Source organism: Equus przewalskii, chromosome 17 (assembly GCF_037783145.1).
Source record: "Equus przewalskii isolate Varuska chromosome 17, EquPr2, whole genome shotgun sequence".
Classification (NCBI taxonomy): domain Eukaryota; kingdom Metazoa; phylum Chordata; class Mammalia; order Perissodactyla; family Equidae; genus Equus; species Equus przewalskii.
In genome coordinates, this window is record NC_091847.1 from 9,254,938 (window position 1) to 9,268,667 (window position 13,730).

General features: G+C 43.6%; 1 protein-coding gene and 1 long non-coding RNA gene across 50 annotated transcripts in view; one reads left to right on the top strand and one right to left on the bottom strand.

Moving 5' to 3' along the window:
* CLASP1 (cytoplasmic linker associated protein 1) overlaps positions 1–13,730 on the top strand; it is a 258,954-nt gene that overhangs the window by 91,339 nt on the left and 153,885 nt on the right. For all 49 annotated transcript variants that reach the window (XM_070581077.1, XM_070581036.1, XM_070581055.1 and 46 more), the window contains exons 6-7: positions 2,048–2,123; positions 9,306–9,403. In XM_070581077.1, coding sequence (XP_070437178.1) covers positions 2,048–2,123; positions 9,306–9,403 — 174 coding nt within the window. The remainder of the gene's footprint in view (positions 1–2,047; positions 2,124–9,305; positions 9,404–13,730) is intronic.
* Positions 775–12,768, bottom strand: LOC103560562 (uncharacterized). Its single transcript, XR_547218.2, has 3 exons — positions 12,504–12,768; positions 3,532–3,742; positions 775–3,428 (listed from the first exon to the last, which is right to left on the bottom strand). It is a non-coding gene; the product is annotated as an uncharacterized lncRNA (long non-coding RNA).

Genomic DNA, 13,730 nt, shown 5'->3' on the forward strand with positions numbered 1-13,730 from the left:
ACCAGGAAATGAATATTGATACAGTCTGCAGAGCTCATTCGGATTCCTCCAGTTACACACACACATTGTGTGTGTGTGTGCAGTTCTGTCACGTGTAGCTCCATGTAATTACCCCCACGATCAAGTGCAGATCTGCACATCACCCCTCACACTGCCTCGCACTGCCCCTTTGTAGCCAATCCCTGATCCCCGGCAGCCACTAATCCGTTCTCCATTGCTTTGATTTTGCTATTATGTAAATGGAACCATGCAGAATGTAACCCTTTGAGCGTTTGCAGCTTGTGGTTGCATATATATGGTTGCATATATGTTGTTGCCTAAACGGCATCTGCTTTCTTTTTATTGCTGAGTAGAATTCCTGGCATAGACGCATCACAGGTTGTTTAACCATTCACTTGTTGAAGGACGTTTGAGTAATCTCCTGTTTTTGGCTATTACAAATAAAGCTGCTATGAACACGCCTGTACAGGTTTCTGCATCAGCATAAACTTTCATTTCTCTTGGGTCAGTGCACAAGAGTGCAAGTGCGGGGTCATTTGCTGAGTTTGTTTTTAGTTTGAAAAGAAACTGCAAGAGTATTTTCCACAGTTGTCCGTACCATGTTACATTCCCTTATTCCCAGCAGTTTCTTCATATCCTTGCTAGCGCGTTTCTTCATATCCTTGCTAGCGTTGAATGTTACCACTGTTTTTTTGTTTTTTTTTAAAGATTGGCACCTGATCTGACAACTGTTGCCAATCTTCTTCTTCTTCTTCTTCTTCTTTTTTTGCTTTTCTCTCCCCAAATGCCCCCAGAACATAGTTGTATATTTTAGTTGTGGGTCCCTCTAGTTGTGGCATGTGGGATGCCGCCCCAGCATGGCCTGACGAGCGATGCCATGTCTGTGCCCACCATCCAAACCAGAGAAGCCCTGGGCCACCAAAGTGGAGGGCATGAACTTGGCCACGGGGCCGGTCCCCCACTATTTTTTATGTTAGCCATTTTAGTGTGGGTGTGGTGATATCTCATTGTGGTTTAATTTGTATTTCTCTAATGATTTTTGATGTGGGACATTTTTTCATGTGCTTATTTGTAGTAGAGGCTTTTTTAAAATTAAAAATAACAAATCACTTTTTCTGATTTTAAAGTAATATTGTATATGTCATAGAAAATTTACGTAAAGAAGAAAATGATTACCTATAATTCTACCATCTTCGGATAATCACTTTTTAACTTATGATGCATTTCATTTTAGCCTGTGAACTTATTGTTTTTAAAAACAAAATTGGGGTTATGACTTTTATATTACTTTCTAAATTTTTTCTCTCTTAATGTGTTAGCCTTTTCAGTACCGTTAAATGTGGCCATATGTGCCTGAAGCTTTTAAAAAACGTTTGTAGCCTTGGATCACAGTAGTTCCACTTTCTTAGCATTTATCCTAAGGAAGTAATCAGATTACCAAAGAGAGTTGTGTTCACAAAGGATATTTGTGACAGCATTCATGATGAAAAGTTGTATATAACCTGAATGTTCTCCAGCAGGGCAGTGTTTAGTTGGAATCCTCTGCGGCCATTTTATCGCAGTGTGTTCATTCATCACTTATGAGCTGAATGTCAGTTGTAGCAGAGAGTTGTGCACAGATGGAGAATTATGTGAGGACCCTCAAGGGACTAGGAGTTTAGCTGAGTATACTGAGTTGGGCAAAATGGAAACCATTAGGTGCCAAAATGGTGTTGCAGACGGCCACATATGAGGCAGGCAAGGCCGGGGAGAGGCTGGGCCTTTGGCTTCGCTTGAAAGGGTTGGGACGAGATTGGAGAGAGCCCTGAGTGCCAGGGAAAAGACCGTCAGGGAGAAGCACTAACGGTTTCCAACTCTGTGCAAAGGGGCTGTCATGGCGAATTTATTTGGAACCAGATGGAAGAAGATGGGGGAAGTGGGAAGGAGAAAGCCTAGGTGTGAGGTGGTAGTAGGGCCTTGGGGACAGAGAGGAGGGAGTGAGCATGGGCAGAGTGGATTCTTTCTTTCCTTTGTTCTCACCAACAATAAAGCACTCTTTTGTTTTCAGCTCTGGAGCACATACTTTAACACTAAGCAAGATCGTGCCACATATATGTAATTTACTTGGAGATCCAAACAGCCAGGTGAGTGTATTTTAGTGGGAAAGAAAAATCATTGGTGATAGACAGTTAAGGATGCATTTTGGTGTTCTGTGCATACCTGATAGGTGGGTGGGACTTCATTTGTCTTTATAGAACTCTGATTACTGTTGAAGATAATTAGCATTAATACCTATTTGCATTTATGAGATATCATTGGTTAGTGTGGTAGCCACTCTCTCCTCCTCTCTATATAGGGCTGAGCCCTCACGAGCCTATAAAGTGGTGTCATCCAGACCAGCCTCCAAGATAATATCACTTTGGTCACCGTCTCTGCACCCAAAAGGGAGTGGGCGTGGAGGAGAGTGGTCACTGCTGATTGAAGTCAAACAGTGATTGCCTCTTGGGGTGGGAGGCAAGGGCGTGAGGGAACTTTTTTGAGGTGATGGAAATGTTTCGTATTCTCCTTTGGGTGGTGGCCTCACTGATGTAACTGTGGTAACTCCTGGAACTGAACCCTGTGTGCATGTTATTTTGTGTAAGTTTTACCTAAATTAAATCAAAACAAAGCTCCACTTCCTCAGTGTAAGGATAGGAGAGGAGTTGGTGATGTGTGAATGGCTCCCAGGCCATTCCTGAAGCTTTCCCAGTCTGGGCTCCAGACATGCCGGTTCTCTCACCTCATTCAGTTCCCTTTATCATTGAGTCATTTTTATGATGTTAGCTCATAGAAACTGATAGGAAAAACACGTCATTAGAAAAAGGGGCCGAAAATAGGAACAATCATTTACAAAAGAAATATGTGTGAGAAACAGGCATCTCACTGTAACCTTGACTGGTGATTGCTAAGGCCCTCCACAGAGGTGGTGCAACGCTCTCCTTCCACCTTTACCAGCAGCCAGGCCCTCTGGTCTGAGCACCTCCTCCTCTCTTATCCTTTCTTCTTCTCATCTTTGGTCTGAATTCCAGGTGCATTTTCTCACCTTCTCTTTGCTGCTCTGTTATGCTGCCTCCCTTCCTGTCTGCCTCTCCTCCTCCTGCCACCCACCCCCATCCCCACTTCTCTTCCTCTTGCTGCCCATCCCCATCCCTCCTCCTCCTCCTGCCACCCATCTCCATCCCCACCTTTCCTCTTCCTGCTGCCCATCCCCACCTTTTCTCCGCCTGCTGGCCATCCCTACCTCTCCTGCTGCTGCTGCCCATCCCCATCCTCATCCCTCCTCCTCCTCCTGCCCATCCCCCCTCTCTCTCCTGCTGCCCATCCCCACCTGCTCGCTGCCTGCCGGGTTTCTTGGGCTCCCTGCTGGCACTGACTTTCTTCTTTCCACTTGTTCTCTTATCCAGCCTCTGCTGAAAATATGTGACATTGGAAATATTTTTATTTACTGAATCATACTTTATATTCAACATTAGACATTAACATAAACTGTTTTTTGAAAAGATTCTGAATTACCGCATGGATTCTTTTGCCTTTTGGTCTTCTCTCCATTTTTGTTTTCTGTGGGAAAAAAGTCCCCTGTAGAGGCCACACTCTGAGGATATTGCTACTACTGCCTGGCATCCTTTAGTAGAGCAGAGCAGCCAGCTTGGCCATTTGAAGTTATTTGTCCCTAATTCAGGTGCTTGCATTGGCCCAACAGGTGGTGTGAATGTTCATGCTGGGCCTGTGGAGACAGAACATTGGGGCAGAATGAGGTTGGTGCTCTGTGAGTGGCTGTCAGATAGAGCGAGAGTATTCCAAACTGAGCACTCTGAAAAGAGTCCGAATATTCACATCTGCCTTAGGAGTGTATGCACAGACACATATAGATCCACAACCACATCTCCCAGAAGCCTCCTGCCAGGACACTTTGCCACCTGCCCCTCTGATCCTAATCCAGTTAATCGTTCCTTCTGTGCGTGTGCTCCTGCCTCGAATGTTTTCATCAGTCTTTCCTGCTAGTCTCTGAACCTTGAGGTGAGGACTGTAACTTGTTCCTCTTTATCGTCCCGGGGTGCGTTCCAGTGGTCTTAGGATTGAGTAGACCCCTCATAGCTATTTGAATGACTTTCCTTTCTTAGCGGTTTACGCCTTAGACCAGAGAGAACAGTTGTGCCAGTGATGTCACTGCAGCCCGGTACCTGCCCTAGTCGGCCTGCATCTCTCATTTCTCTACATGTGCGCGCGTGAGTGTATGTGTGTGCATGTGTGTGTGGAGAGTTCTCTCATGGCTCTGCAGGCGGCCGCTGACATTGATTGGACTTGCATGTAAGGGGAACTCTCTGAACACTCCTGCCTTAGAGGATGCGAGTTCATTTTAATACTGGTGTGAGTGCAGAGTGATCCAGAGCAGGGGAAGCCCCTCAGAAGCTTCTCGGGGTGGTGCACAAGTGTACGGAATGTGTGGGTAGGATGCTTTTGGCTCCAAGTAATGGAAAACCCAACTTGAAATTGCTAGAGCATGGGGAAAGTATATTACCTCATGTTAAGAGGGGCCTGAAGTAGGGAGTCCCCGGGGCTTGTTACTGGCTCAGTCATGTCCCCAGAGACTTAGTCTCGGCTGTCCTCTGTTCAGCCATCTCAGCCCTCAAGCTGTGTCGTCCACGGCTCTCCTCACAGGCTCAGCACAGGTACAACCCAGCCGGACGCATGCACAGCAGGCCGAGTAGATGGAAGCCTGCTGCTTCCTGGGTTGCACTCCTGTTTTCAACTTTTCCATATTGCAGGGTTCAAACTCATATGGAAGTAGTGAGAGTGACATAGTGCACCGCCCGGATCCATCACCCAGCTTCCATAACTCAGAAGACCAGTTTAGTTTCATATGTTTCCCTCCCGCACCCCATTGTGAGGCAAAATTTAGAATATTTTGAGGGAAATCTTAGACATCATTTCATTTAATTCTTAAATACTCTAAAAGATAAGGACTTCCCCCTAAAAAAAGATAACCTTAATACTATTATCACCTCCTATCCCTCAAGAATGACTAATTCTCTCATATCATCAAATACTTAGTCAGTGTTTACTTTTCCCGAAGTGTCTCATGTTTTTTAGAGTTCCCTGCATTTCTCTTTCCAAGAGTGGAGAAATGTTTTCCAGAAGCTTTCCTGCAGGTTCCCCCTGCGTTTCGTTGTAGAGAATTGCACCCCATGCCCCTGTGTTAACCTAGTCCCTGGAAAACACCTAAGGTTATGTGATGGCCTCACACTGAGGAGACTGTACCTCCTGGGCTGAGAACAGGGTTTCCTTCCTTGAGGTGTAGATTGCAGAACAAGGCCTGTGTTTGTTGACAAGGAGGGTGGGGCAGTGGCTGTAGCAAAAGCAGCTGACAGACACGTCAATAGGAAGTCCCTTTGCTAGTAAGAAAAGCTTCAGTTCTGCCTGAGAATCTTTGATTTGTCTTTATAGCTCCTCGGCTAGCCCAGGGCAGTCTCTCAGAGGACTGCATCTGAAGGGCCTCCTGTGCCGGCTGCGGTCTGTCTTGCTAAGGCATTTGCTACACATCTTCAAGTGTCTGGGGATTTGTTGATCTCAGAGCTCTTTGATGCTGGGCCCGGGCCAGGCTGTGCTGACAGTGCTCAGAAGTGGGGAGAAGGAGAGCTTCTGCTGAGGACCTGACTGACACCTGGGAAGTGGGGAGGGGGTTTTGGGTCGAGTGGGTGTGTCTGTGGCCGTGCTGCTGTTCTCAGAGGACAGGGTAGGTGTGGCTTCTCAGCACTTTACAGGTGCCCTCCCTTGAGTTTGGCTTTGCAGGGCATCCTTATTCTGACACCCACATTGGAGTGTGGTGTACTAAAGAGAGAGGAATGCCGGCCTGCACTCAGAGGGGTGGAAGTGCAGCTCCTCACTGCTGTTTCCTTACTGTGGGCCTCGGCAGGGGGCTAGCCTCCCCAGCCTCCACGCCCTCCTCTGTGTCACAGTAAACAGTGGCCCTGTGAGGAAGGTCATAGATTAGAAGACCTCAGATTCTACAGAGCATTCTACTCAGGCCTGGCAGGTAGTGCTTAATACCTGGAGCCCTTATCTTTTGCATCCTAATGGCCTGGAATGTTGGGGTTCCTTTCTCTGGTGAGCCTGAGGGTAGGCAGAAACAGTGGGACCATGTGGTTGTGTGGAGAAGTGAACAGCACGTTGTCCCCTCAGCCTGAACTGAGTTGCTTTTACTGAAACTCCCCTTCTCAGTTGGGGTATGGTACTTTGTAGTACCAAAGAAAGTCTGTTCTCTGTGTTTTCTTGAATCAAAGGTGGTTTAGACCCTCAGATGCTCCCTGACCCTGTAGTTTTCTAAGCCTGAGGACTGATTATTTTAAAGGTTAAGGATGTTGATTTAGAAGATTCAGATAGGACTAGATGCACCAGCCATTGTGGTGAGTGCTTTATACGCACAGCCTGTAGGTAACAAACTGCTGGCCTGGAAGCTCATTTCAGCCCACAGATTGGTGTATGTGTATGTATACGGATGTCTGCAGAAAGTTTTAATTTCACATTTAGAGTTTGGGTGTTTTTACATTTGGGAGATTTGTATTTCTGACTTCTCTCAAAAGATGAGAAGATGTGGGAAAGCCGCACCTACAGTCCTCCGAGGCTGAGTGAGGCGGGCTCTTTGCCTGAGCCTCCGTCTTCCCTCTTCTGTCATCGCATACCCACCCTGCTCCATTCGTTTATCATGGTCCTTGACTGTGCCGTGCAGGCACTTTAGTTTGGCACGTGGTAGGCACTCAAATATTTGTTGAATGAATCCATTGTTTCTTTTGGTCCTCAAAATAACATTAATTTATGGAGGAAGAAATTGAGTCTAAAATAGTTTAAATATTTGTTCAGGGTTATACAGCTCCTAAATGGCCAAGTAGGTACTCAGGTCTTCTTGGACTCTAAAGCTAGTAATTTTTCCATGAAATCTCTTAAACTCTTTATGGTCCAGACCATCTGAATGGTGGACAGGACATTAATTGCCCTGTAAGGTGATCACCCAGTGTGATTGGCTCAGCAGATGCCATTACTAGAAAGTAAGCAAAGGTGATGCACTCATTGCTGATATTCAAGGCACAGTGGCATCGACTGCTTTTGTAATAATGTATGTTACTATATAAAAATGTTTCTTAACAGAAATTCTTTCTTTTCCAATGTAAACTGATAATCTCTGTTAGTCAACTCAGGCTGCTGTACAAGATACCGTAGACCTGGTGGCTTAAACAACAAAAATTTATTTCTCCCAGTTCTGGAGGCTGGCATTCTGAGGTCAAGGTGCCGGCAAGGTTGGACTCTGGTGAGGGCTCTCTTCCTTGCTTGCAGACAGCCGCCATCTCACTGTGTGGTCCCAGGACCTCTGTGTGTGTGTGTGTGGAGAATGCGTTGAGCTCTCTGGTGTCTTTTCTTACAGAGACACCAATCCTGTCATATCAGAGCCCCACTCTTATGACCTCATTTAACCTCAATTACCTTTTTTTTTTTGGTGAGGAAGATTAGCCCTGAGCTAACATCTATGCCGGTCTTCCTCTGTTTTTTATTTGGGATGCCGTAGTGTGGCTGATGAGTGAAGTAGGTCCATGCCCGGAGTCTGCACCTGTGAACCCGGACTGCCAAAGCAGAGCATGGGGAACTTTACCCACCCGGCCACAGGGCTGGCCTGTTAATGACCTTCTTATAGGCTCTGTCTCTAAATACATTCACATTGCGGGTTAGGTCTTTAACATAGGAATTTTGAGGGGGACACAGTTTAATTTAGTCCATACCATAAGGTTTTGAGTGAAAAGATAATATGACCTAGGATTTGCTTTTTGCCACCATAAGGGGAAAAAATTATAAGTAAAATTACTTGCCACATAACACTGTTAAATCAAAGGGTAGCCTGCAATATTCAAAATTGTAAATTGTTTTTTGTATCCCTACTTTTTTCCTTTCTCTTTCACTGTCTATTACTTTGATGTTGTTGCTTGGGACCAAATCTGAAATCATGTTGCTCCCCTAACTTCGCCTACTGCACTAAGTGCACATTCTCCGCCTTCCCACCCCTGCACGCTCCCAGCAGGCTGGCCTTGCTTCCATTGCATATTAAAAACAAAATGTTACCCACGTTTTTATTTGCACAATTTTAAACCTATAGAAAAATTGAAAGAGTAGCATAGTGAACACCCATATTTACCACTTAACATTTTGTTACATTTATTTTGTATCTCTTTGTGCTCACACACACATAACACAGAGAAAGAGAGAAATAAACTTTTTTCCCCTGAACTATTTGAAAGTGTCTTGCAGACATGATGTCTTTTCCCATAGATACTTCAGTATGTATCTCCTAAAAACATGGATGTTTTCTTAAATAACCACATCATTTTTTACATCCAAGAAATTTAACATCGATACTGATAACATTTGATATTCAGTCCATATTCAAATTTCCCTAAGTTTTTTGCTGTTTTCCTTTTTTTTCTTTTGAATCCAGTCTGTCTCTTGAGCCTCATTTATCGCTGCTTTCTAAGTTCGTTTTGTGTGGGCCAGATTGCTCCCTTGCTCTCTCTGAAGCACGTACCAGGCACCTCTGCTTTCTGGCCTGTGTGCAGGCTCTGCCTTGTTGGGACCCTGTCTCCTTCCATCTTTGCATGGTAAACTGCTGTCCTCCTAAAGCACATTTTAAGGGATTCCTTCCTCTTTGTAAAACGTTGCTTGGCATCTTCTGGTGTGTGTGCTCCCTCCCCTCAACTGTGCGAGCTCTCTGTGCTCTTGTATAACGTTTATTATCGCCTTCCTGTGTTAAATGTAGACTTTATGGATCTTTTCTCCCAGCTCCTTTTTTCAGACTATGAGCTTCCTGAATACAGGGCTCTGTGTAGCCTTTACTACCCGTTTTTGTTGCTCACTAAGTGTTTGTTTAATTGACCTAAATCCAGAATGCTCTACATGGTGTTTTAGTTTTGGTATAATTCCTTTACTTGTAGTATTTTCTATTTTGGAAAGACAGCCTGAAAATTCTAGTTTCCTGACATCATCATCAAGAAGAAAAGCTAAGGGATATGGACTTTAACATGTCTACAGGGATGGGACCTAAATTTTGTGTACTCTTTGGAATTGTACCCACAGAGTGAAGACTGTTAAACATGGCTTTATCTAGTCAAATGTCTGTGAGGGATCGTACTCACAGTTGCATTGGTGAATTGGTGATATGCTGGGGTGGTGGATAGCCTGTTATGCCCTAGCAGGAAGTGCTGTGGAATGACATAGAGCAGCTATAAGATCTCTTCTTTTACATCTAGGTTCGAGATGCAGCAATAAACAGCTTAGTGGAAATTTACAGACATGTAGGAGAACGTGTGAGGGCAGATCTCAGTAAAAAAGGATTGCCACAGTCCCGGTGAGTTCAGACTTTTTTCCTTTCTTCTGCTCTTCCCCTGCTACTCTTTTTTAGTTAACATCTTGGTTTGCACTACTTATTTTGTTGTGGTAATTTTATTGAAAGACTACATGGTTAGAGGAGGTGGTTGGAGATCTTGTCTAGATCGTATGTTGGGGGCCCCTTCCATTCCTCTTCTTCAAAAGTCAGACTCTCACCCAGACATCTAGCCAGGTCCTGTGCCACATACTGATTTTGGAAGCATATTTAAAATTGATTGGTGTTGAAAATCCAGCATTCTTTTGGTTCATATGGTTCTGTATCTTGTATACACACAGCAGCTGGTACAGTAGGTGCTTAGAATATGTTTGAACGAGTGAAGCCTTTCCAAAATGAGTCTGGATAGAAATACGTAAGTAATAATTCTGGAAAACATCTTTGAAATGGTAGTTTTCTGGTCAGTAAAGCCAGTCACAGCGTGTAGAAGCCAATGCAGGGGGATCAGTGTCTTATCAAATCCAAGACAACTTTAGTTCACAGATATCTCTGTTGTAGTCAGAATTAAAAAATAACGAACAGTTGGATATCTGTAATTTTAACTGTGATGGAGAAGTTTGCACTAAATGAATTCTAAACCTTTTCCCCCACCCTGCTCCCTTTAGGGAGAAAGTAATGTGAAAATTCTGGGAAGTTAGTCCTGGACTAGACTCACAGAGCAGCTTGTCTGAGCCTATCACTGTGTCCATGGAAATAGCAGAGGCTCAGAGACATGAAGTGACTTGAGAGATCACACAGCTAGAAAGCGTGAGAGCTGATTTGAAGCCCTGTTCTTCTGATGTGCTTTTAATTTTTTCTACCCTGTTTCACAAAAGAGTTATAGAGTATTGGGCATCTGAATATGGGATAGAATATTGAAATATGCAGGGGTCATCCATCTTGATGTCCCTCAATTGGATGTGATGGAAGCGGGCCCCTTCCCCTGAGGTAGAGGTTCTATAAGCAGGTGACTGGGGTTATACTTCTTTGTTGTCAAGAGTCTGACCCCATTGTTGCTCTTGCCATGGCCCCTGAGCTGTGTACAAGATATTTAGGTGGGAATAAGACTACTTTTATTCTACTATATACTACTTTTCATGTTTTTTACAAAAGGTAATCTGTAGGAATAGAGTTTTTTTATTCCTCTGTTTAAAAACCTCAGCCTTCTGGTCTTTGAATATATGGTGAGAACACTTGGGAGAAAGACAGACTTAAAAAGTACTCAGCAATCTCTGAGGGAAAATTGGAGGGCAGAGGTGAACAGGAGAGCAGAGGCTGGAGGGAGAGGGGCTATTTAATGATGTCACTGTCATTGTTGGGAAAACAGGCCTTGAGCAGTGAAACCCTTTACTGCTCCAGGGATGGCGTCACCATGCTGTGTAGCTCATGGTGGCCCTAGCCATGAACAGACCATCTTACACAGTGGGATTGCTGTGTGATGTTTGAAGGTTGCTGTAGCAAGCTAATAGATCCGGGGAAATGACATGGTGAAACTGAGATCTTGAGAGGTGAGTACAGAAAAAAGTTAACGTAGCAGGCCCGAGACTGCTGTCCTTAGGCCTGCTTGCAAGGTTGGCCCTGGGCTGGTGTCTGGAAACTTGGATTTGGGGAGCATTCCCACCACTCCCAAAGAGTGAGGTAAGGGTGGCTCACTGGGCCCCACCTGTACAGGTGTTACGCTGAACACCTGCTTTCCTTCTGGGAGTCTGGCATTTTGGTAACTGCTACACAGAGGGTGTTTTCATGACCAGCCCCACTAAAAACCCCGGACACTGAGACTCTAACGAGCTTTCCTGATAGATCGCATTCATATGTGTTGTCACAACTCATTGTTGGAGGAATTGAGCACATCCTCTGTGACTCTACCAGGAGAGGCTCTAGGAAGCTTGTGCTTGGTTTCCTCTGGACTTCACCCCACCTCCTTTTCCCTTTGCTGATTTTTCTTTGTGCCCTTTTACTGCAGTAACCATAGCTTTGACTATGACTGTATACTAACTCACTCCTGTGAGTCCTCCTAGCGAATCATTAACCCTGGGGAAGGACTTGGGCACCCCAACACAGAGGGTGATTTAGGTATGTTCCCAGAGCAGTTAATGCCCTAGCTGGGGTTAAAACCTTCTCTTCCAGACTCCTAGTTACGTGTTTTGTGTGTTTTTTCTATTTTCCTCTTCCTCTTTTTTTTTTTTTAAACATTTAAAAGAAGCTACAGCTACAGAAGAGCTTGGGCCTCTGAGTGGGTATGAGGGTTTCCGCTATCTCATGTTACCTAAAATTCTTGGTAAAAATTCTAGACCAAATGCAGAGGGTAGTCCCTGGGAAACGGACCCACAGCCTTCACAGCTGTTGTTATAAAACCCTGGCAGACACAGCGCTTGTAAAAATAGGCTAGGAGGTCTTTAAAAACTTTACTCCAGTGAAAGAAGCCAAAACTTTATGTTTCTTTGTATTTAACACAAGACAGTTACCTAAGATCTAGCACTATGAGGGCCAGAGCCTCTGGCTGCCACCTTTATTTTGTTGGGGATGTGTCCAAATGGAATGAGACTTTTAAAGAATCTTACCATTGTTTAGGAAATTCATCATCTGCTATATGTGGCTCGAAGTGGCTGACTGGAATACTTGAATGTTCTAGACTTCTGTTACATCATTTATAGGTTTTTTTGTTATTATGTGAGCATAGTAGATTTTTCAGCTTAGCAAGATTCTGTAGGACTACGAAAATATTATAGAATTTACTTAATGCTTTCTAAAACTTGGATTTAGTCCCAGAATAAAACTATTGTCCTCTTAAGAGTTTGTTCATTGAGTGCTATATTTGAAAAGATTAATTATATCTCTAAGAAATATATGATGAAAAAGAATGCCTTAATAATATCGGCTAAATGACTTAGTAAGTAATAATCTGATTTGAGCAGCAGTTTTCTTTGTCCATTTCACAGTTGGGAAAAGAGACTTGTACTTTCATCAGCTTCACTTTGGACGAGCTAGAATTATGCTTTTGGGCCATGTGTTTAGTTGTTATTTAAGTCTTGTCATCTGGTGGCTAAAATCATATTGAACCAGATAGTAAAGTGGTGTTACTCACCAAAATCATCTTCATCTTATCTCTTGACCCACATGGGATCTCAGCATAGGTGAGCTGTGAACTTCAGTCTGCATACTATGTTGACCTTAAATAAATAGATAGCCAGTTATTTCCCCAGAAAATAAACCATTTGGGATCAGTAAAGAATTGCAATTTGGGGTCTGTAACCGTGACCAGCCACTTGCAAGTCTTGAGCAGCATGAGAGGAGAAGCTTTTTCACAGAGGGGAAGAGGAAGTTAGGAGGGCTGTTGTAAACAAAGAGTCGGTGGGAGGAGACTGGGAGTTTGAAGTGTAGTGGCTTTTCATTGGCTGAGTTGTGAGAATCTCTCATTGGCTGAGCTTCTTGCCAGTCAAGAAGAGAAAGTCTGTCTTCTTGCTGTTGGGCCCTGCTATCCATGTGGAGCCTGAGAGCTCCCCTTTCTGGCCTCTCGAGTCTGTTTTAATGAGGTTTCTGTTTATTAATTTTCACAAGTATGTGGCCATTTTACATTGCTTTACACATATTATTTTCACAGTTCATGTACACGGTATGTTCAGAAAGTAAGTACACAATTAACTTCTAGCTATCTCCTGTAAGATATTGAATCCTTTTATGGTATTCGTGAGGCATGCTTGGCAACTACATAAAACGTCAATAGATCACCAGTAACTCCCTGTGGCTTACTTTCATAAACATATACTTTTAGCTACCTTTGACATTCACTGTCACCCCAGTGTATATTCCAGACAATATTTGTATTCAATATGCTATATTTTAGTTTGGGAACAAAGCTTTTGAAAAAAGATCTCTGGTGTTGAATTTCTTCTGGGACCATCATCACTAGAAACCCCACACGTGAAACAGCAGCTCCTTTAGCCCTGAAGATAATTTAATTTCTGGGTAGAGCTGATAGATGTTATCTGATGCATTGTAACTGTTTGGTAAACTTACCTTGTGAACCTGCAGTTTTGAATACCTCTTATAACATTTGTTTTGCTGTCTCAACCTATTTTAAAAATTTATAAACATTCACTAGAAGTTATTACTAAATGATTGTATTGTTAAGGGATAAATTGAAACTTTCTTGTTTTTATTTAGCTTGCTCAAGCTTAAGGGTTATAGAGAGGGCCCAAGGGAGGATCAGATGAGAATGTGCTCCGCCATATCCGCTCTCATTTTTTGGTTTAAGTTTCTGTCAGAGTCGTTTATGTAGAGAAAGTTGACAAATTTATAAGATTCGTCGAAA